At 50.3% G+C, this 22,961-nt stretch overlaps 9 protein-coding genes across 9 annotated transcripts; 4 read left to right on the plus strand and 5 right to left on the minus strand.

The window, feature by feature from the left end:
* Nucleotides 1-379: 379 nt before the first annotated feature.
* PV10_04856 (uncharacterized protein) lies at nucleotides 380-1,677 on the plus strand (the record flags this gene model as incomplete). The annotated part of the gene is made up of 1 exon (XM_016369447.1): nucleotides 380-1,677. The coding sequence occupies one exon, from the start codon at nucleotides 380-382 to the stop codon at nucleotides 1,568-1,570; it is 1,191 nt and encodes a 396-aa protein (XP_016225235.1). The 3' UTR covers nucleotides 1,571-1,677.
* On the minus strand, nucleotides 1,678-4,608 carry PV10_04857 (uncharacterized protein). Its single transcript, XM_016369448.1, has 3 exons — nucleotides 4,386-4,608; nucleotides 3,220-4,283; nucleotides 1,678-3,171 (listed from the first exon to the last, which is right to left on the minus strand). Exons 2-3 carry the CDS (start codon nucleotides 4,252-4,254, stop codon nucleotides 2,056-2,058), a joined length of 2,151 nt encoding a protein of 716 aa, XP_016225236.1. The 5' UTR covers nucleotides 4,255-4,283; nucleotides 4,386-4,608; the 3' UTR covers nucleotides 1,678-2,055.
* Nucleotides 4,609-4,840: 232 nt separating this feature from the next.
* On the plus strand, nucleotides 4,841-6,447 carry PV10_04858 (26S proteasome regulatory subunit rpn11). Its single transcript, XM_016369449.1, has one exon. It carries the CDS (start codon nucleotides 5,215-5,217, stop codon nucleotides 6,229-6,231), a length of 1,017 nt encoding a protein of 338 aa, XP_016225237.1. The 5' UTR covers nucleotides 4,841-5,214; the 3' UTR covers nucleotides 6,232-6,447.
* A 25-nt stretch (nucleotides 6,448-6,472) lies between these two features.
* PV10_04859 (uncharacterized protein) lies at nucleotides 6,473-7,659 on the minus strand. Its single transcript, XM_016369450.1, has one exon. The coding sequence runs from the start codon at nucleotides 7,398-7,400 to the stop codon at nucleotides 6,603-6,605; it is 798 nt and encodes a 265-aa protein (XP_016225238.1). The 5' UTR covers nucleotides 7,401-7,659; the 3' UTR covers nucleotides 6,473-6,602.
* Nucleotides 7,660-7,907: 248 nt separating this feature from the next.
* PV10_04860 (uncharacterized protein) lies at nucleotides 7,908-10,215 on the plus strand. The gene is made up of 2 exons (XM_016369451.1): nucleotides 7,908-9,192; nucleotides 9,245-10,215. The coding sequence occupies exons 1-2, from the start codon at nucleotides 8,065-8,067 to the stop codon at nucleotides 9,845-9,847; spliced, it is 1,731 nt and encodes a 576-aa protein (XP_016225239.1). The 5' UTR covers nucleotides 7,908-8,064; the 3' UTR covers nucleotides 9,848-10,215.
* Nucleotides 10,216-11,092: 877 nt separating this feature from the next.
* PV10_04861 (uncharacterized protein) lies at nucleotides 11,093-15,477 on the plus strand. The gene is made up of 2 exons (XM_016369452.1): nucleotides 11,093-11,635; nucleotides 11,692-15,477. The coding sequence occupies exons 1-2, from the start codon at nucleotides 11,403-11,405 to the stop codon at nucleotides 15,191-15,193; spliced, it is 3,735 nt and encodes a 1,244-aa protein (XP_016225240.1). The 5' UTR covers nucleotides 11,093-11,402; the 3' UTR covers nucleotides 15,194-15,477.
* Nucleotides 15,478-15,974: 497 nt separating this feature from the next.
* On the minus strand, nucleotides 15,975-17,303 carry PV10_04862 (uncharacterized protein; the record flags this gene model as incomplete). Its single annotated transcript, XM_016369453.1, has 1 exon — nucleotides 15,975-17,303. One exon carries the CDS (start codon nucleotides 17,301-17,303, stop codon nucleotides 15,975-15,977), a length of 1,329 nt encoding a protein of 442 aa, XP_016225241.1.
* A 782-nt stretch (nucleotides 17,304-18,085) lies between these two features.
* PV10_04863 (uncharacterized protein) lies at nucleotides 18,086-19,006 on the minus strand (the record flags this gene model as incomplete). Its single annotated transcript, XM_016369454.1, has 1 exon — nucleotides 18,086-19,006. The coding sequence occupies one exon, from the start codon at nucleotides 19,004-19,006 to the stop codon at nucleotides 18,086-18,088; it is 921 nt and encodes a 306-aa protein (XP_016225242.1).
* Nucleotides 19,007-19,777: 771 nt separating this feature from the next.
* PV10_04864 (uncharacterized protein) lies at nucleotides 19,778-22,810 on the minus strand. Its single transcript, XM_016369455.1, has 2 exons — nucleotides 21,391-22,810; nucleotides 19,778-21,340 (listed from the first exon to the last, which is right to left on the minus strand). The coding sequence occupies exons 1-2, from the start codon at nucleotides 22,481-22,483 to the stop codon at nucleotides 20,142-20,144; spliced, it is 2,292 nt and encodes a 763-aa protein (XP_016225243.1). The 5' UTR covers nucleotides 22,484-22,810; the 3' UTR covers nucleotides 19,778-20,141.
* Nucleotides 22,811-22,961: the final 151 nt, after the last annotated feature.

A 22,961-nucleotide genomic window follows, 5' to 3' on the forward strand; every position in this document is an offset into this window, starting at 1 on the left:
TCTTCTTCACATTCCACCTATTCAGCTGCAATTCCTCGAATCAATTTACGGATATGCTTTGTGTCAAACAAAACCCAATCGGATAGGTAGGCTTGCTGGGGCTGGAGATGAATATCCGGGGGCCCTCGGGCCACCAATACGACGTCTTGGACTAACCTCGCACTCCTCTACTGCTGACTAACACACGGTGAAATGAGTACACGACTAGGATACTCGGGGTTTGATCTCGTTCTGATTCGGTGGTTTGAATGCTCAATAAAACTCCTAGAGATGTATCTGGAAAACAGTGGAAAACAGGAGCAGATCGCTGTGTTCTGGTGGTGATATGGTCCCAATATCAGGATCCATACGAGCAGAAGGATAAGAAATACGTCAAATCATGCAAGCGCTTCATCTTCCTGGTGTGCCACTACAGGAAACACCCGCTTTCACCTATCCACACAAGAAACCTCCGCCATCAGTTTTGGTGTTTTCTTCTGCCAACTTTCCAGAGCCTCCAGAGCCTCAACCCCGATCCACAGGCTCAGAATCAGACCCGCCCTCCCAATCGACACCAGCTTACCTTATTCGCGTTTTGACAACCGCACTCACACGCGGGGAATTAACGTGGCCTGAGACTCTTGAACCCTCCCGCTTTCACCCGTATGGCTCTGCCATACCGGGTCACGACGTCGTTGGCATCATCCAGAAGGTGTACCCATCTCCGTCTACTAGCCAATCACCCAAATTCAATGTAGGAGACAAAGTCTGGGCACTCATCGACTTTGACCGCGACGGAGCGGCAGCGACGTTGACCGTGGCGCATGAGAGCGAACTGAGCCTCATCCCCGACCGACCCTCAACATCTACTGTCCTTGTGTCACGATGGGACGAACTTCTAGCCACCGTCCCACTCTCAGGCCTGACAGCCTATCAAGCCATGTTCATCCACGGAGGCCTCCCACGATCATCCCTCAACGTTACGCCATCTCCATCGCACTCTCCCTCGTCGGACAAATCCTACCGTATCCTCGTCCTAGGCGCCGCAGGCTCAGTCGGCGTCCCAGCTCTATCACTCGCACATTCTGCAGGCTTCCACGTCACGGCAGTGTGCAGCTCACCCATGCTGTCATTCGTATCTGAAACTCTTCATGCAGAAAATGTCATCCAATACCCATCTCCGGATTTTACATCCATCCCTGACATCTTCACCAAACTCTCCCTCGAGCCTGTGGATTTAGTGCTTGATTGTACAGGCGCCACACTTCTGCTTCCCATTTTGTCTCACCCGAAGCCAGTCATTCGTGAAAAAGGTAGGGTCGTCACGATCGTTGCTCCTGTCGAGGATATGGTTAAAGCCGCATCGGCACCTCAAACCCCGCACGTCCCGGATATTCCAACAAAGTTCTTCATTGTTCGCCCGTCTGGATCGGATTTAGATATTTTGGGCAAGCTTATTGCTCAGGATCGACTACAGATGCATACAGACAAGGTCTTTGAGTTGGAACAAGGTCGTGAGGCGATGGAGTTGGTAGAGAGTCGTGGGAGGAGGAATGCAGGCAAGGTCGTGATCAGAGTTGCGGAGGAGTGATGGACGAGGGTTTCTACGGCTTTCTACGTAGCCGATCCATTCGCTCTGCAGGAAATTGCTCAAGTGTGCACAACTGTCCAGAGTTGGACCTCGAGCGTTTGATCATGGAGAGATTTTATCTGTCTAAAGATATGATTGAGTGAACCCGCTTCGAGGACGCAACGGATACCAAGAATCAACATCTAGTTTTCAAGGATTGAACTCGCCAAGTACTCCTCAGATCTTTCATTCCATGTCTTCTTGGGCAATATCGCCTGCAAAGAATCACGTCTCGCAGCCTGGCAACCAGGTCTGCTTGTAGATCACTGAATCCTCCCTTGTACCTCAAAATATCATATACAACCAGTCTTGTACTCATAACCTGCGTCTCAAAACACCCCAAGCCTCCAGCTGCACCACGCCTCAGGGAAAACGCCAACGTACCAGACTACCATTGTGACCACAAAAACAAAAGTCAAGGTCTTGAGCCGCTTGCATCTGGCCACCTAGTCTTTGGCAGTGCTCACTTCGTCCACCTTAGGCTCATCTTCTTCGGCCTTGGCAGCCTGCTCCGTTCGCGCTTCGCCTTCAGCATTCGCTGTTTCTCGCTCAATCAACCCTTCTTCCGCTGCTTGTGCTTTCGCTAGATCGTCCTCTGGCTCGGCTTCCTTGGTCCCGGGCTCAGCTTTGACGGCTGTTTCGGTGGTCTCGGCGGCTTCAGCGGCCTCGGTGGTCTCGGTGGTCTCCGCAGCCTCTGGTGTCTTGGTGTCGGCAGTGGGTTCCACCGATGGTGTTTTAGCAGGAGCAGCTTCTGTCGTGGGTTCTGCGGCTGGAGATGGCGCGCTTTCCGCAGCTGGTGCCGCAGTGACGGAGGTAGTTGTCGCTGGTCCGGCTTCACTTTCCACGATTGACTCCGCTGGGGGTGCCGGGGAATCAGGAGGCGTCCGTTGTTGTTGTACTGTAATAGTCGACTCTTCTTCCGCTGGGGGAGCTTCGGGCGCGGGGGCAGTTCCATTGACGTCGGCGTCTTGCATCTCGACGTCCTCATCTGTGGCTGGTGCTGCGGGTGCTGCGGGGGCTGCGGTAGGAGGTTCGGAGGGAGCGACTGATGCCACGACGGGTTCGTTGGCGGGGCTGGGTGGTTGATTGGTGTTGCCCACAGAGTCGATATTCATCTCATCGGCGTCGTCGGGAAGGCTTGAACCTTGCATTGGAGTTCCCATGGCACTTCCAGTCTCAACTCCGGAGTCGTTTTGCCCAACATCCATAATATTACGATAGTTGACTTGGGCTCGTCGCCGTCGAGAGGCTTGAAGTTCTTCTGGATCTTCATCCTCACTGTCTGACAATTCTCCATTTTTCTGGACGTATTTGTCGCGTCGACGCTGTGTTGTCCGCTTGTCGGGGTTTTCGTCCTCATCGAGATCATCGAGAGCAGCTTCGTCGTCATCGTTCAAGCCCAACGAGTCCCGGGGAATGTCTGTCATCTGGACTGATGGTGCGTGGGCTGTTTGCTTCATGTTTTCGAGGACTTGAGACAAAATTTTCTCCAGGTATTCCCTCGAGTTGGCATTGTCCATGTTAGATGGACGGACATCGAGTTCATAATCAGGAGCGTAGTACTATGTATGGTCAGACGTGTCATGATAGCAGATGTGAAAACCGCTCACCTCGTAGTAGTCATTGAAAGGAAGATTTGGCGGCATGTTCTCACCGACAAGACAACCGGTTTCGAAGGCCCATGTTCTTGCCACATTTCTCATGGTATAGCCACCCCCTCCCAAAATAAGAGTAGGAAGGTGGAAAGATTTGACAAACTCGACACAGTTGGCGTGGCCTTTCATACTGAGATTGAAGCAGCCTAGCCGGTCACCTGATAGCGAGTCACCGCCACACTGGAGGACGACCGCCTCGGGTTGATAGTATTCCATAGTGGCTCGAATGACGGGTTCGAAGATGCCTTTGTAGGATGAATCGTCAATTCCGTCTCGGAGAGGGAAGTTGACCGCATAGTGTTTGCCCAAGCCAACTCCGATATCCCTAAGTTCGCCGGTACCAGGGAAGTATTCTCCGTACTTGTGGAACGAGACGGTCATGACGCGATCGGTGGTATAGAAAGCCTCTTCGACGCCATCACCGTGGTGGACATCAATGTCGATGTAGAGGACTCTCTTGTGGAAACGGAGAAGCTCAATGATGCCCAAAACAATGTCGTTGACATAACAGAAACCCGAAGCCTCGCTCTTTTTCGCGTGATGCAGACCACCAGCCCAATTAATCGCAATATCAGCCTTTTGTCTGTTCAAGCGTGCTGCGCCCTCCATGGATCCTCCAGCACTGATACCGCAAAATTCAAATAAACCATCGAAAACTGGACAGTCGTCTCCAACGTTGTACTTCTGCTGCTCTTTCTGGTACGACTCCATATTGTCTGGAGTGACTTTGGCAAGGAAGTCGATGTACTCATCAGTGTGAAATTGGGTCATCTCATATTTTGAAGCTGGTTTTGCCCTATAAATTTCCATCTTTTTGTACAAGCCATAGTTCATGACCAAGGAATGGGCAAGTCGTATTCGATGAGGTTTCATGGGGTGACCCGAGACGTATGCATAGTTGCCGACATCTGAATCGTAGAAATATGCGACTCGTTTCTTTGACCCATCGCCGTTGAGTCGGACCGAATCCACTGGGGCGAAGGAGGTCATTTTGATTTAGAGAGTTGTCTTTGGAACAGCTGTAAGTCATGAGTCATTAGTGGATGTAACGAGAAGGAGAGTAGTCGGTGTCGTATGGATGACAGTCGTGAGCGAGGAGCGCCACTGGACTGGACACGTACCGTTGAGGTTGAGGTTGGTAGTCTTGGGCTAAGAAACAAGGTGGAACTGTCCGCGACAAAACTGCGACGATGCCGCTTTGAGAGTGTTAAACATCAATTTGCGCACCGCATGATCGGCTTTGGCCTCTATGGATTGTCGAGATATTAATGCAGGGAAGAAATGACGAAGTTGGTCGAGCAGAGAAAGATATATTTCTGTCAAAGGAACAAGAAGTTACTGGTCGAGAGTAATAACTCGAGTGAAGAGTGATTCTCCAACTTTGGCTGGCGGGGAGAGAATGGCTCTAGCACTGATTAGGAAAGGCGGATTTGCTTAAGTCAGGGACAACCAGGAAGGCGCGAAGGTCCCTCGCGACTCGCTCCTGCCAGGGAGTGGAGAGCAGTACGCAGCCTGCACTTGCCTAGAAAGCTTTCGCCATAGTGCCTGCCTTGCCTGCGCTGCACCTAAAAGTCAACCTCTGGAAAGTACAGCACCAAGATCCCCAAGGCGTGCGTGCCTCTTACTCGTACCTTCTCTACAAGCGGCCTTCATTATATCAACGACTTGACACCATACATCTATCTTCACAAAACGCCATTCTCCCCCTTGATCTCTAGGCCAACTTTGCCATCGCCTGCCTCCCTCCCTACTCTCGCGTCCCATCATCGCCGTCCTTTCAATCACCGGCCGTGTCCCCTCTCCTGTTTACTACTCCATCCGGTCGATCCAGTGGATTATCAAACAGCGCCACCTCCATAACAGAGAACATCACTTACACTTGACCGACTCGGCGATACTCAGACCCCTTCTTCCCTCTCTCTTGGTTCCTCCCACACACCAATATTCAGCATGGACCGACTTAATCGTATGCTTGCCGCCGCCCAAGGCATGGGCATGCAAGGCCAGAGCGGTGATACCAGCCTCGTTGACAATTCAGAAACCGTCTACATTTCCTCACTTGCACTGCTCAAGATGCTTCGGCATGGCCGAGCCGGTGTTCCCATGGAAGTCATGGGCCTGATGTTGGGAGAGTTTGTCGACGACTTCACAGTCCGCGTCGTGGATGTCTTTGCTATGCCCCAGTCAGGAACATCTGTCAGTGTCGAATCTGTCGATCCCGTCTTCCAAACAAAAATGATGGACATGCTCCGTCAAACTGGTCGGCCTGAGACTGTCGTGGGCTGGTATCACTCACATCCTGGTTTTGGCTGCTGGCTATCCTCGGTGGATATCAACACTCAGCAATCTTTTGAACAGCTCACTCCCCGCGCCGTCGCAGTAGTAGTCGACCCCATCCAATCCGTCAAGGGAAAAGTCGTCATCGATGCCTTCCGGTTAATCAACCCCCAGACGATGATGATGGGACAAGAGCCTCGCCAGACCACGTCCAATCTTGGTCATTTGAACAAGCCCTCCATTCAAGCTCTCATCCACGGTCTAAATCGTCATTACTACAGCATCGGCATTCAATACCGCAAGACAGGCTTGGAAGAGAATATGTTGATGAATCTGCACAAAGAAGTCTGGACAGAAGGCCTAGAGCTCCCACACAGTTTCGGCGACGAGCGCAAGCGGAATGAAGAAGGCCTGAAGCAGCTGGTTTCATTAGCAGAAGGTTACGAGCGGCGAGTGAGAGAGGAGAACGAATTGACACCGGAGCAACTCAAAACCCGATACGTCGGCAAGGTTGACCCAAAGAAGCATATTGAAGATGTCGGACAGCGATTGATCGAGGACAATATCGTGGCGGTATCAAGGCAAATGATTGACAAAGAAGCCAGTGTGGCGAAGAAGGCCCAACAGACCAACGGCAATGGAAGCCATGCTTACGAGAATGGTGACATGGACGTGGACGACGGACTGTGAGCCGAGGAGGAGCACTACAAGAGGAACAAACAATTCTAGACGAGATTCACCAATGTAATTTTGTATCCACGGCCGGGTCGAGCCATGGGAATCTTCTTTCCCAGCTTGTTGTATGCATGCATGGCGTTCGAATTCGATGCGCAACCAATTCATCAGGCAGGACGGTAGTCTCACCAAAATCCAAAAATCCAAATCATCGAAGAGCTTCATTGTCGCGGCAAGAATGTAGAACTTTTTGGGCTATTTTGAGTCGCTACTTGAATTGAAAATTGAGTGATATAGATGGAAGAACCTGAGTGTAGTTGAAGAGAGTCATTAAACCGTATTCCATTACATTCATTATCGTGACTACATAACGCCGTCAAGGAGGATTAGCTCCAGAATGCAATTTGCACACCGCCAGGTGCAAGCATTGGCTTCGTGGGGCCCAAGGTCAGTATCTTGCCTTTTGCTTCAGTCTCCTTGACCAGTCTCGTGACCAAGGGACCACGCGTATTGACCCCAGGATTCCCGTTCATTTCAACAAACTTGACCATTGGCAATGCCACCAGGAGATCCCGGAACAAATCCCCACAAAAGTCTGTGTAGAAGTCCAGTGAGATGCGATATTTTTCAAAATCAGGCTCACTAGGGTCAACTTCCACAAACACCTTCAGTGTCTGTAGAGAAGTCAATCTGCTCAATCGCTTGGCCAGAAGCTTGCTGACTCGCCAGCTTTTCGGCGGACACGTCCAGCTAGACCCAACCAAAATCTCGACATTGACCACCATCGAGCGATATATGGGTCGTAATTCCTGGACGAGTGGCTCTTGTACAAAATCTTGAATTGGGAAGATCTTGAACGTGGAAGCAGAGTAGAGTACGTAGGAAGCCTCCAAGTGCGCTCGTTTGCTCACAGTGAGAATCGAGGTACGGGATTTTTTGGTACCATCTGATCTTCGGTAGCCTGCGCTACTGAACAAAACTAGTGCATAAATCTCATTGCGCACTTCCGCAGGAAGGTCGAAGAATCGGAACGGAACAATGGGGCTCGAGAGCTCAATTTCATCATTGGTCTCCACCTCAACATTCTGTGTGGGTGTTGCTTGCGTGCTCTTCTTGGTGAACTTCATGCGATCCTTTGGAACTGGGAAAGCGTTGACGAGTCCGTCTCGCCATGACGGTGGCATGGACGCTCCCGAGAACAAATATCAAGGGAGGAGTAGAGGGATTGTGGGAGACGGATCGTCTAGGATCGACTCATGCACTCATTGCGAAAGTAGTGGTGGTGGGAAGAATGTCTCGTTCTTACGGGGCGACTGGTAGATCATAGGCTGGCCTCTCTTGCGCTCTTGAGGAGAACGGCAGTAATTGGTATGCCCAGCTAATACAACTCCTCGAACATAAGTGTCTGTGGACGGTGAGTCAAATTATTCTGGGGGATTCAACTTTCTGTTTGAGAGAAGAGAAAAGAGAAGAAGGCGAGAAAGAAGAGGGGAGCAGAAGAGTTATGAGCGGAGGCGCGGTCATGTGCTATGGCCTTACTCCGCTTTGCACCTTCCCGCCAAGACGGCTGCGAGTGAAAAACAGTGCCGGGGCAAGAGCGACTCGTGCAGGCCGGCCGCTCCTGCCTTCTGCTAAAAGGTGCCAAAGGTGCTAACCCAATATGTGAGGAGAGGAAAGTACGACCGCATGATCTCCAATTCCCGAACTTTTACATTTCATCATCCAGCATCTCAGAGACAAACAGCCTTGATTCACATCTCCAAGTTCGCATACACTTCCCTCTCCTCTGCATCAGCGAATGGGCTAGGATAGATCACACCTTGCCCATCAGGACATGCTGACTTCATCATGCTGAGAAGAGCTGCTTTTCCTCTGGTGAAGCCGCAGCACTTTCGACCAACAGTTCTGCGGACGCTGCCACCTTTCCGCACTTATTCGAAACAACCTCCCCCAGACAAGCCCTTTCGGGTACCCAAATCCGAAGGCGAAACCTCTCATTCATCGGAGAAGAAGCCTTTGCGCAAAGTTCCTTTCTCCCCCATAACACCACCTCCCAAGTCGGAATCTCCACCTGAGGCTGATCCAGCATTTGGAGTGAATGCCGATAAGGACATCGAGAATGTTCTAAAGACAGTGAACCAGGCGAGCAATCGTCCCGCAACCGAGCAACGGAGGGTCAACAGCGATGACTCCAGCAACGAGGCTCATCAGCAGCGCGAGACCGCTCAACCAGACCAAGCCCCTCAAGAGCCCCAGGAGCCGCAGACACCTCTACCAGATCTCACCCGGGGCATCCCCTCTACATTGGATGCGGAGCTCAGACAAGCAAGAGCGAAGCAGACCCCTTCATCAAGCTCGGGTTTGAACATCACCGAAGACCCATCGGAGGAACCGACTGGCGCCTCGAGTTCCGGTCGCGGCGGCAGCGATATTCCCCGAACCGAATACGTCTCCAGCAGTGATCGCAAGAAGGATGCAACATTCAAATACATGTATGCTTTCCTCGGAATCGGTGGTATCCTCTACTCGGTCTACCTGGGCCGCAATTGGGACAGCGAAGAGGAGGAGCAGGCGCATCCTGATGTACCTTCCGGTTGGGGCTTTGGATTATTTTATAACCGGATCAAGGCCAGACTCGGATCTACCATGAGTTATTACCGGGATCCTGTCACCACCAAACTCCTTCCTGATGAGGACGCGGATCCGAACTTGCGCTTCCCATTTGTCCTGGTGCTCAGCCTCGAGGACATGCTGGTACATTCGGAATGGACCAGAGACAAAGGTTGGAGGGTAGCCAAAAGACCTGGGCTGGACTATTTCTTGCGGTACCTCAGTGCTTACTATGAGATTGCTCTCTTCACTAGCCAGCCAATGGCAATGACGGAGCAGATCCTGCGAAAACTTGATCCATATGGAGTGATCCGGTGGCCTCTATTCCGAGAAGCCACGCTTTACAAAGACGGGGGCTATATCAAGGTTTGTTTGAGACATGATTTATCAAAATGATGACATGACTGACCACTCTCAGGATCTCTCATACCTGAACCGTGACCTCAAGAAGGTGCTCATCATCGACACGGATCCACACCATGTGAAGCATCAACCAGAAAATGCCATTATTCTTCCAAAGTGGAAGGGTGACCCATCAGACCAGACATTGGTTCAATTCATCCCTTTCTTGGAATACTTGGCAACTATGGGCTTTGAAGATGTGCGAGAGGTGCTCAAGTCATTCGAAGGCACCTATATCCCTGCTGAATTTGCCCGACGGGAGAAACTCATGCGGGAAAAGTTTGAGGCACAACAACGCGAGAAGAGGAAAACAGGGTCTAAGAAGAGCTTGGGGGGCCTCGCGTCATACCTAGGGCTTAGTAGCCAACAACAACATCCGGATGCGCTCAACACGGGCGCTATGGGAGATGGAATGATGATCTGGGACCAGATCCGAGAACGAGGACAAAAGCAATATGCCGAGTTTGATCGTCGGATCAGAGAAGAGGGAAAACAGTGGCTGGAGGAGCGTGAGGCCGAAGAAAAGCGGTTTCAAGAGGAACAAATGAAGAGTGCCATGGGAGGTTGGTTTGGGTTCCTTGGGAAATCTGACCAGGCAGGCGAAGAAAAGAAGTCGTAGTTGTTGCGGCGGGTCCGGAAAGTGTACAAAAGGATATGTAGTTGGTTGGATGTTGCGAATACTCTGGAGAGCACATATTAATCTCCCATCATGTACCTCCGTCATTGGACTTGAAATGTGATGGAACAGAACGACGCTGGTGATGGTGATTGTAGAATTGGAGTGTGACGACATGTCACTGAGCTGAGCCTTTGGCAGCCATTCTAGGTAAGACTGGATAAGACTGGGGGAGCCTAAGGCACCTCGGCCTGCAAGTTAAGGCGCTGTTGGAGCCTATCCCATATTGGGAGCATAGAGTGTTCTAAGAAAAGATATGGCAGTGTCCTCGGTACAGGGGGCATTAGGGTCCCCAGGGACTTTTAATCGAGTGGCTTGTCAGGCCTGATTGGAATGGCAAAGAACTGGAACAAGCCTTAGAAATTGTCGATCTACCAGCCAACACTGAATCAACTGGGATAATTATGCCCGAACTTCAGTGCTCGTCCGATTGCTTGCATCTTTTTTTTACATTTATACTTGGGTATCTGTGGAGGAATTGGATGTTTGATTGGTGGCCAGCTTGAAGGATGGGTCAGCAGGACAATGAAAGGAGCCTCCTCTACTTATTAGTCAGGCCTAGGGAGGTTATGCCTTGGAAGTTCGTGTTTGCTTTGTGGGCAGTTCGTCCGCCTTCTCTCTCCTTTTCCTTTGCCTGTCGATCTTCTGCGTCGCCACGGCCTAACCAAGCATCCCCGCGAGAGTTCTGGGTGGGAATCAAATAAGCCAGTCCTTGAGTTACTGTTTGTAACATCCATCTCAGGCTCCATCGTAGTGGCACGAATCGATCAGCGATACCCAAAGTGGCTTTTAAGTCGACTGCCTATGCGATTGGTGAATTTTCTCGCTTAGGCTACTGCAACCTCTTGTACAAGGCCGAGGGGCGTCGCTAAAGGGTGACCTCCCACGCCTCCCTTCCTTCAACTGTGGGCTGTGAACCCTGCAGGTGCCGAGCAAGCTGGATCGTCGTGGTGCCTCTGAGCCTAGAGCCTTTCACTAAGCTACTCCGTAGAGCTTACAGCCTAAGCGTGCCTCAGTGGTGGCATCTCACTCCCAGTTATGAATTATGAATTACTACCGAGTACAACAGTCCCTACCACCCACGCCACCCTACCTAACCTGCCAACTAGATTGAGTTGGGTGGCCTACCTCACTCTACCAACTCGAAACACCCGCTAACACTTCCCTTTGTTCGTCCCAAATTCCTGACCTGTCGTGCCTGTCTAGTCACACATATCTTCAATATCTCGTGGCACGTCCTTTTTATCAACAACTACCCTAGATTCCAGCCTTATACCGACATCTTCAACACCATGGTCCGCAATTGACTCGTCCCTTCCATCAAGTTGCTATCTGCCTCGCTCGCACCTTGTCCAACTATTGGTGCAGCCCCCGGCATCACATCGCGACGCGTTCGATGGACAATGTTCCAGTAACAACACCATCGACCATGTCTTCCCTGCCCATGGTGTCCACATCAATTAGCCTTGGATAAGGAGAGTCATCCGCGCCGTCCATTATGACACCTCACCTGGTCGTCCGTCCTGCGTCCAAGGGAAGTTCAGTCATTTCTTACAATGAGCTTTCTCCTCAGCCACTCGACCTGAACGAGCCTCAATCACAGTCACATGATCAGGCCTCCCCCAACGCCCCAGACCTGCCGTCATCGTCATCGCCAGTAACGCTTACTGAGCCTCGCAATGATTCCAGTCCTCCTGCTTTTCATAGATTACCCAGGATTGCCATCTCAAAGTATGCTTCCTGTCCGTTGAAACAAGCCCATGTTCCCCCTTCTAACGCTACCGCAGGATTCTGTGGCATGTTGATGCAAATGAATTTGCCTCCTTGGCCATCCTCAACAAAGCCTGGTACAATGTTGCACAGGATAGAGATTTGTATGCTCATCACCTCTCACGATGCCCGTCTTATGCACTCTCCAACACCGTCATCACTGGCCCTTTTCGAAAGAATGACCTCTTTCGTCTCAAGACAAAATTCGCCGCCGAAGTCCGTCGAAATTTGTTCCGTGCATACCTCAAACCCCGACAGACTTTGATCAATCTCATCTCTGTCAATGCCAGTTCCTCTGCTGCCCTTCCGGGCGCAGAGGCCTTTCGTTTTTCTTTCTCGCCTAATGGCCAGACTATGCTCGCTCTGAGCTCTTCACGAATTTACGTCATTGATGCCACCACAGATCCTATTCTTGTTCGCAAAGAGTTGAAAACCCTCAGAAGGCCTCTTGCTGCGTCAGTCACCGACGATGGCACTACCCTGGCGGTCTTGTCTTCGAAATACCAGGCCAACATCTACAATTTGACACCAACTGGGGTGAGACACGTTCAAGTGCTTGTGATGGACAATCCCCCTAGGACAATCGCTCTGGCACCTGAAGGGACTGTCCTCGCAGCTGCATACGAAGGCGGTGTCGAGGTTTTCTCCCTCGCTCAAAGTGCTCTTTCTACGGACCGTAGAGCTGTACGGAGTGAGGCCGTCGATGCTTTAAGCTTCTCAGGCGACGGGTCCATGTTGGTCGGGAGCACTCAGAGTCTTGAAGAACCTTCCTCCGTTGTCATCACAGCTCCCTTTTACACTGAAAACGATTTGCCTCCCAAAGAAGTTCATAGTCGCATGTGGACCACCCAAATTCTCTTCCCTCAGATCAGCAGTATTTGCAGCCACGCAGACTTACTACAGGGACACACAGAAGGTGATGCCAATTGGCTGTTCGCCTATGATCACACCCTGATGTCGTATCGCGCCGTACGAACAGACGACACACGCACAGGCGTGGCTTACTTTTTAAACCCCGCAAGTACAAGACGCTTCAGCTTGCCTGCTCCGACCACTGCCCCGACCGCCACTATGGATGGAACTCTCGTGGTTGCAGGATTCAGTGGAACCGGCCTTTGGATGTACGGCGTCCCCGAAAAGCTGGACGTGAGTCCAGATATGGGATCCGTGGTCGAAAGACACGAACAAAGTTTGCAAAATCGAATGGGAGTCGCTCTCACAACTGCAACAGGTCGGTTGGAGCCCTTGATGGCCTATTCCCCTTCCATTTCCGGGAGCAGTGAGGAATTCGAGGATGATTCAATAGCTGCCAAAGTGGACTGGCGAGAGAGTTTGTTCGTCAAGTGTGAACATCTCCGAACCATAGACGGGGTCACTGCAGCGAAGTGGGTAGAGCGGAGTGAAGAAAGAGAATGTGGTTTCAAAGGGAAGAGACTGATCGTGGTGGCTCCTGGTGGGGTGGACCACTTTGTGGAGGAGCTCGGCGATGAAACCATGCCTGTGGATGGGTCTCGCCTCTCTGTTCTCGATTTTGACTACGCGCCATCGACCCTGGACAACAGCGAAATTACGATCGAAGTGGGCGAAATGGAACCAGAACTCTTGACCGAGCAGATTGGTGATATGGAGATCGAAGTTGCCATGGAGCGGAGACGGACTGTGCGTGACCGGACACGCGGCGCCAGAAGCATGCCTCTAGGACGTTCTGCGACCAATGCCATGCCTTCGCAAGGGCTCTGGGCTCAACGCCGTCCCGACTCGTCAGGGCCCTCGTCTCCTCTTGACGTTGACGCTCAAATGGAACGAACTGCTGCGGCCGCTGCTGCTGGTACCAGGTCTCCTAAGTCACCATCAACAAATTTACATCGAGCCGCCACAACAGCTGCAGGTTATACAACGGCTCGATATCCACCTCGACCTCCACTCTCAGCTCAGATGGACCAATCTCGCAATCCGGTTCGAGTATATTCTCCTGGAGACGGTTGGGAGTCACCCCCTCCACCATACACGACGGGAGGTAATGTACATATCCAGCCTGCCGGCATGCTCGGATCCCCACTCATTCAACCTCGTCAACCATCTGGGCAGGGTGCTGGGCCAATGCCGTTGACGGGCATCCCAGAAAACGGAATTCCCTCTCGACATGCGGGCAACCACCACTTCACACCCGAAGCTTCGAGGATGCCGGCTGCCCCTGGCTCAATGCCTCAGTCACACATGACTTCGAACGTGGAGAGACAATTTCAACCCCAGGCTGGCACGGGTCTTCCTCAGATTACTACTCCATTATCTCCTGAAGCTCCTGCAGGGATTACACCGGGTCACTACGGTCCAGCTGGAGGGAACATTCCCCCCCTGCCGGGTCAAATGTTCCAACCCAGTGAGCCATTTCGTGAAGCATCCCAAGCGGGACCTGTGATACAAGGATCAATGCCTGATCATCATTTTACTCCATATCCCCACCAACACCCTCAGCCATCATCACGACCTGTTTCCCACGACGAGAGACCGTCGCCCTTGCGCACTCCCATCTCGCAAAGAGATCATGTGCCAGACCACCGAATACCTTCACCACTGAACGACCGGCCGACTGGAAATGCCGGGGATTTGATGGAGCCTTCAAGCATAAACCAAGCGCAGAATCGACTGTCAACATCTTCGGTGACTTTGACGGGCGCCAATCTCCAAGCTCGTTTGAATCACCCTGTTCCACCTCCTCCAACCGTTGGTAATTCAATTCTTTCGGAGAATGCCACAGCGGGAATTCCGTCAACGAATTTACCCTCAAGCTCCCATGAGACAAACGTAGTCATTCCACATTCTGACCAAGCTGGCAATTTAAAGCAGATTTCGCCTCAGTCACATCTGAGCCTAGGAGCATACGCACCAATTCATGATCCCAATTCTGCGAATAACCTACTCAACGGCCAGCCACATCAGCCTCACCCTGTACAAATTGCGCACGGATCGTCTGCATCGCCTGTACCTTACCGACCACCAGGTTTAGCCAATGGTCTGGCTAACGGTCCCGTCGGATCGAGCTCTTCGTCGACGCCCAATCTTCATGCCATGACGGCAATGCATGCTCAACAGACCGGTGATCAATTGACCAGGATCGAAAGTATTCCAGGAGCATATGGACGACATCAGGGCATGGGATACAATCAATTGGCGCCTGGTGGACCTCCAATGCATCCCAATCAAGGCTACCACCAACAACAACCCTACATGTCATACGGACAGCCATCAGCCGCAAATGTCCAGATGCCAGGCGGATGGATGCCGAACCAACAACAACTCCCTTTTCCAGATCCATCAGGAAGACGGGTATCATCCGACCCAAGCGCACTGGAGACACCAGGGAAGAAAAAGAGAGGACGAAGAAAGAAAGGGGAACCCATTGCAGAACCTGGTCGAAGTCAGACTCCCATGCCTATGATGAGCAGCTCGAACCAGCCTCCTCCTGCTGCAACTGCTCCTCCTCCCGCAAAAAAGGGGAGTAGATGTCTTGTCATGTAAACTTGACATTTTTCCATCTTACCTATTGACGACGAGATCTGTTTTTTTTCAATAACTTATTTGCATTGTACGGTTGCAGAATCAAAATCAGCCTTTGTGTGTCATTATTCTTCTCTATCACAGGAATAGGGCTATACACATTGACCTCAGGAAAGAGTGTTCTGCAAAGACAAGCAATAAAATTTGTAATGTACAACGGGAGCATTGCCATCCGACATGCTTTGCCTGCACACGTGTTTGTTTCATCTCCGTCTTGCTATTGCTGACGATCCCATGCATTGGAGCTGTCGACAAAGTCGGTTGCCCTCATGACGTTGCGTCACTTAACAACTCCTTCAGCCACGCGGCTGATAAAAGAATCCACGTATCCCCAGAGATCCAAAAAAAAATACCCCTGTCCTTTCATCAATACGGCTCGGACGTATGTTTCGCTGTACCCTAGTGAAACATACGATGGAATACCAGTTCTTTGTATCTTATTAGGTGATGGGTTGGACTCTTCGCAAGCTAAATATTGCTTAAATTGCGAGATAGCGAGACACCCAGGAGGTCTGAAAACGGATATGCACTTTGAAGAGGTCACGCTGAGTGCTATGCTATTCAGACACTCAATTATTCCCAATTCCATACACACATACATACATCATCGCGGCCTTGTTGATTGATGAGACCCGTCAGGGAGAATCATCATAGGGCAACAGGGGCGAACAAGCAGTAATAAAGCTAGGTGATTAGCTACGCTACCCAGCCTAGCCTGATACCTTGTAGTGAGGTTGATCAATCACCACAGATCCTTCCATATATTCTTCATGTCGGAGAGTGACACCGTACGAAGACGATGAAGGGGCATGACGGATGAGAATGTTCTTGATACTGCTGGTGTTACTTGTGACTGTGGCGGCGGTGGTGAATTTTTCGAGTCTCTTTGTCGGGCACTCTGGCTATCGAGGTCCATTTCGTCGCCATCGTCATCGCTGTCGTCGTTGTCTTGACTCTGGTTGTAACTCTCGTCGCTGACGCTCATTTCGTCTGATGAAGACACAGAAGAGCGGTATATTTCTTCTGCTGTTTCTTCATCCTCGTCCTCGTCCTCGTCAGACACATCTCCTGTGCCTTCTTGTGTGGCCACAGGGTCAAATACCAGCATATCCTCGCGGAACCATTCAAAATCGGCCACGTAACGAGAGGTATGCCTATCCAGTTGATACACCCATCCTTGATATGCAAATTGTTCTACCAGACTGGCTTTGTCCATGTTATCGCTGCTTGTATCATCACCACCATCATCAGAAACATCAGTGTCTTCCATCAGTGCTGCTTCAAGCATTTCGTCCTCAATCTTGGCTCTATACGACGCAAACACTTCCTCTGCACGATAGATGCGGATAATACGATATGCCAGAGGAGAGAGTTTCGTCATATCAACGTCAATGTCAGTGTCACTGGCGATATCGTCCTTCTGCTCAACACTTGGATTTAGATAACGATCGGCTTGAGTTGCCAATGACTGTTCCGTGGCATTGATCGAGGTTGCTGAATCTCTGGCGTATCCGGACTCCAGAGCGTGATGGTCAGCAGGGAGACGCTTAATGCGAACGTAATCACCGAGTGAGAAACACGGCTCATCCCTCTCATCATACCCTAAGCCATCACCTTCATTCGTCTCTCCATGTTCTGATTCGTTAAGGTTTGTTTCTAGTGTGTATTCGGAGATGATTTTGACTGCCTCTGGCCCATCCACATAGTAAGAAGTTCTAACGTCACAAGGAGCGGGCCTCGATGGAGTCGATGGAGTCGATGCTGTGGAGACAAATTGGTTTCGTTGTCGTAAACGAGATCTCCAGATTGTCGATGTCGAGATAGAGGTCTCTCCTGACGGCTGAGATGAAGTGTCTGCACTATACTGCCGCAGCGCAGGCGACAGAGTGGTTGGACCTGCAAGCTCGGTTTGCAACAACGCACGAGGGATATGCCTTGAGAGCGAGTCTGGCTCGTTTGAAGATGAGACCAGCTGGTGAAGAATCATTGGATATTTGATCTCTTCTGTCAATAAGGAAGAAGGCTGGGGAGAGGAAGATGGGCCAGTCTCTTGACGAGTCCGCGGAGACATCTTGCCGAGTTCTACTAGCTGATGCGATTGATGGTGAGCTGAGTTTGATTCCCCATACAAGCTCTAGATATCAAGATCCACCAATGAAGATGTGGTAGGGAATACAAGTGGCAGGAAGGCAAAGATGATTGTTGAAGAGGAAGGAACAAATGAGTCGCAGAAGATGATCACTTTCATCATCAGAGAAACTTACAGGCCAAGCCTTTCATGTTGACCAGACGACGACTGTACAGATGAGCTCTATCGCCATGGCGATGAAGGACCGCAAGGCTTCCTGGTTGGAGTGTAATTTTTCACCGTGTGTCACTAATTAGATCGCGGAAGGGCATGAACACAAAGGTTTGCGTGAGGTATCAAGGGTGAGTAAGAGAGAGATGTTATGCGGAACGACAGCAAGGAGTAGGTTGATGTAGGAATGGACGAACAAGGATATTCTTTCGATAGGATCACGGTCATCCTGTGTGTGTGTGTGTGTGTGTGTGTGTGTGTGTGTGTGTGTGTGTGTGTGTGTGTGTGTGTGTGTGTGAGACAGAGAGAGAGAGAGAGAGAGAGACAGTCTGCCTTGTGTTTGCCTTAGATAATGGAAACACTCACATTCGACAAGGCAAACGCATCAATCATGGGTTTGATGATACAGTTAGTGGTCTAAGTAGAAGAACAATGGGATCATGGTATTCGTTTTTGACTTAGATTCGATTCTCTCATAGCTGTGTGGACAGTCTGACTATCTATCTGTCTCGTTGTCAAGAGAACGCCATGAGATGGTAGATAGAATCGTCTCTCTACTTCCAGAGTCCGAACCAGGGTCCCTTAGCCTTGTCGTTGGTCTCAACAACGCCCTCCATAGAGTCGCCGTTGTCCTCCACGGCCTCGTTGTCGTCAGCACAGACGTCCATCGCTTCGGCGTCAAGAACCAGCCGATACTCTCTAACCCAGAAGAAGTCTGCCGTGAGGAACTCTTGATGAGCTCCGAACGGCTCGAGACAATACAACCACACTTTGGAACACTTTTCCTTCTCATCCGTGTCCAAAGGAGACTTGGAGTCAGGTCCGTTGTCGTTCTCTGCCTCTTTAGCGTCGGCGTCGGAGTCCATCAAATCCTCCTTGCCCTTCTCAGTCTTCTCCTCCTTCACCTCTGACTTCTTACAGTCGTCGTCGTCGTTCTCAGGTTTCGCAACGGGTGAAGAAGACATCTTAGCAGTGAACGAAGAAGCCAATGGCGTCTCCGGGGAAGAATCCTTGATCTCAACTCCTGATTCGTCCGCTTCATATGACAAATCGATGACCTTGTAACAAGTGGATGACAGCTTTGAAACATCATCCCAAATGCTTCCATTGTCGTCGTCTTCATCATCAGCATCATCATCATCATCTGGGCTCCCATGACACTTAAGGCGCACAATGTCGCCGATTTCGAAGCATGGCTCATTTGCGATCTCGTCCTCAGGGTTGCCTTCCAGGTTGATCCAACAGATCTCGTCGTAACCTTCCTGTTTGTGCATATTGAGGTAGTGGTAAGACATTACATCCATGATACGAGTGGTTTCATCGTCATTTCGAACCTCATTGTATAACTGATCCATGGTTCTCGCTTCATAGACCGTATAGGCCGCTGTGGAGGAGGACGCAACTCCGGATGCGCTGCTTGGCTGTGCAGCATTGGAGTTCGAGGCCTCACCTTGAATTTGCTGGTTGGATGACATTGTTGCTGGAAGTTTGCTGGTCAATAGAGGGGTTTTTTGGTCTGTTCTGCTTGATGTTTGCTTAGAGTTCAAAGTAGCTCTAGATTTGAGCAGTTCAGTTGGTGTTGATGGAGAGAATGGAAAAGAAGATCTCAGAGAGAGCAAAATGATATAAATACATATATAGATATAAATATAGATATAAATATAAATATAAATATAAATATAAATATAAATATAAATATAAATATTCCAGGGCGTCACGTCGCCTCCTGAACAAGGAGACATGAAAGTCGTTTCAGTAACAACAGGTCCCAGACACCTTAGTAACAAATGAAATGGCGTGAGTAGAGAAATTCACAGTAAACGAGTAGAATATATGGTGAAAGAGACAACTAAATAGACAAAGAACATTCCTAGCCCTTAACTAATTGATGACAAAAGGCCCAATCAGATCGATCAATTCTCGTCCTAACGCTAGGGAACAAAGAAACATCCATGATGTGTGTACTAGAGAGATACATCGGTCACGCTGGAAGGTCCCGAATTTGCAAGTTGATATGCTGATATTTTGCGCGTTCTGCGGGTGATCTTGGGCGTTTCTATAGCTAATGGCACCACCTCCTTTTCCCTCTCAGCCGTGCTGCCCAAGCCTCAAGACATGCCGGCGACGAGGGCGAAAAGGTGACAAGCCTCATCCAAATTGTCATACTTGCACATATTGAGGGCTACTATGCGATGTCTGTCTCCTCTACATGTAAGACTTTTACACAAAATTGGAAACTTTGACAGTCTAACGGTATGGTCTCTAATTAGAGGTTACGCTTTTGAATCTTAACGAATATATCTAGGTCTGTACAGGAGCCATACCGCCTCGTTGCTGACTGGTCATATAAATATCTTTGACAACGGGTGTCAGGCGCCTTGGTGACAAAAGAAATGGGGAAGGAACGTCGTAGTAAGGCGGCCGTGTGTATAGTCAAAGCCTCGTGAATAGGCCATGAGTGCTGGTGGTCCTTAACCAATCGATGACAAAGTACCCAACATGGATCCATCCTCGTCTTAACGCCAATGAACAAAGGAGACATATATTAAGGAGCGACATCGATGAGGCTGCAGGTAGTCGAGGTTGCAAAGAGGCGTGAAGAACTTCCCTCTACACCCAGTGCGCCGCCTCGTGCTTAGAGAGCCCTTCCTTGTCAACGCCATGACCTGACCTCCTGGTCCCTGCTGCTGGGTGTGCTGAACGCATATGTCCGTCCTCCTCTTCCGCCCAAGCGAGACTTTCGTCTGGCATGAGCACTGCACGGTCAATGGCAACTGGTAGACCTCGATGGCGACCTCGGAGCATGACGACACACAAGACCAATTTACTAGTCGTGTGCCATGAACCAGAGAAACTATGCGCACTCCACGGCACGCCAGTACTGATCCCAACGGTCCCATATGCTGATATGGTCTCGAAGATGATGTTAAATGTCGCAAATGTGACCGGATCGCGGTTAAATTGCCCTTGTTCAATGGCTTGAATAATGAAGACAGCCAAGGCTATCAACCACAGGTCATGACCGAGTTGACTTCGGAGCTGATATCGTATGTAGTCCTGCCGAGTCCATGTAGGCATCTTCAAAGAGTCTCCTGAAGAGCCACGTGCTCTTGAAATTGTCCATCTAAGTCCAGACATGATGCGATTGGCGTGAGGTGTGCGGACATGATGACTCCCCTGGTCTTCATCTGCATGAGCCAGATCTTCGGCATAGATTCCCAAGGATCGCTCCTCGTAAACGTTGGAATTCCTAATAGTCATAGTGACAGGAAATGCTGATACGTACATCATGATGACATACAAGACTAGAAGCCCCTGCCCTAAGCTGGGAATTGGGACTACGTAGAAGCCGCCACTCCGTACAGCAAAAGCTTGAAATAAACCATCCAAGACCCGAAAGCGCGTTGGAATGGCATTAGTGACAGGGTTGTCCAGGTTGAGCAGTTCAAAAGCCATCCAATCAATGCCGTTAAGAATCACCAATGAGAAAACAAGCCACCAGGTAGCCTGACGGTTAAACAGATTCGTATAAACCCGACGCGGATGGTCGAGGCAGAATTGTATGGTCCTCCTCCGCCGCTGCCAGTCAATTGACGGCGAATCAGCGGGAATAGCTTTGCTCATTGTCCAGAGAATCAGTCTCAGGAAAGGCGGGAAGCAGGTATTACCTGCCAGAATCAACAGAGACATGGTTAGGAGAACAAAGTAGCTTGTCTGTAGGGCAGTGGCGTTGGCATCCAGCAAGGCCAGACCAGAGTTGTTGAAGGCGCTTATGGCGAAGAAAGCTCCTGTCCAAAATGGATCCAACCCTAAAGAATATCAGTTGGCCATGAGCTTAAAGCGACCTACGAGAGCATACCGTTCTTTCTTGTCATGTCCGGGCGATTGGTCCAGATCCAGGCACCGATACTAAGAGCGCCCAGTAATTGGAATAACACCAGGTATACAGGTACCAACCACGAGAGCAAGCAGATGGCATCATATTCAATGCCGCCCAGTTTTCGTCTCTCTTTGGCGGTTAAATGATAGACCTGGGAATTTCTGCCAAGATATCCATTGACAGTGTGGACGTACTTCTCCAATCTGGATGGAGGCTGATAGTGCTTGTCGCCAATTATCAAGTCGTCAGGCGAATAATCCACCGGATGTGTGTTTCGGGGATGATACTTCAGTCCGTGAGCTCCAACACCATGCCCTTCAAAAAAGGTTTTATGGTATTCCCTAGCAGCTCGCTGTCGTGTTTGAATGGGCTCAATCTGGTCTCCAGATCGGACATGCATGTCAACATCGACATGTCTCTCGGAGGTTAGGTTATTTTTGGAATGTGGAGGACAATTTTCAGGTGCAACTGACGCCGCAACGGGTGGAAGACCAGCAGCCTGAGGATTGTTTCCATTCCAAGAAGTAGCAGGCCGGGTTACACTTGCTGAACGACGGTGTGCCGAAGAGCGCATATGAGGTCCATGTCGGCGACGATGCGCCAGTTGCGCAAATGTTCTCTCAAAGGCACGCTTCCGGATGAGCAAGATGTTGCTGGAAACAAAGACGGCCGATCCGATGAAGATGAGGAGGAACAGCATGATCTGCTGCCAAGTGTTTAACTCGGAAAGGTTGACCGTATTGAGACCCGCTTCTGTGATGCCCGACACACACAAGAAAAGGCTATCCACATATGACACACTTCTTGGAGGAGTCGAGGATGCCCAGAAGATGAGACTTGTGAGCAGAGACATGAAGATAAAGTAGAGATAATGCAGATTGATGAAGGAGGGTTGAGGAAGCCATGCCCGCACCTGGGGGGCCCAGCGTGCAGGAGCACGATATTGATGGTGATGTGAATGGTTGCTATTGTCTGTGTCGAGCTCTCGTGTGGCAGTAATTGAGTATGTAGGGCCCGCCACGTTCTCAATGTCGAGACAACCATCTGGAGCTTGCAATGATTTACCCGCCATTGTACAGCTGTGACGAGATGGCCACTATTGAATATGCCCTCATCCCACCAAGATATCGGGGTCTCGGCAGTTGTCGTACGCCATTGCGATGGTTTGGTGATGTTCGACAGACAGTTAGGAGGATTCCAAAGGTTACTGAGGTTCCTTGAGGTCGACTCTGGTTGCAGACCGCATTGATAAAGTCAAAGTGAGGTGAAGTTTGCCAAGACTCAAGCGAAACAAATCCTCGAGTGGAATTCCAATATTGATATGACGCGAGTCGAGACTTTTCCAAAACCTACACCGCCCTTTGGACTTCTTTGTAGGTCTCATTGCTCGCTGCCAGACGGGTCCGTTGTCTGGTTGACATAGCATTGCCAGAGAGAGCGAACCTGGAGAAGGCCGCTATCAATAATCGTGTGGAAGTATCCAAGAGATCAAATCCTTGGTTTAAGAATAAACATGCCCCGACACAAGTTATTGGTGGGAACCCTCTGAT

Source organism: Exophiala mesophila (genome assembly GCF_000836275.1).
Source record: "Exophiala mesophila strain CBS 40295 unplaced genomic scaffold supercont1.3, whole genome shotgun sequence".
In the NCBI taxonomy this organism is placed as follows: domain Eukaryota; kingdom Fungi; phylum Ascomycota; class Eurotiomycetes; order Chaetothyriales; family Herpotrichiellaceae; genus Exophiala; species Exophiala mesophila.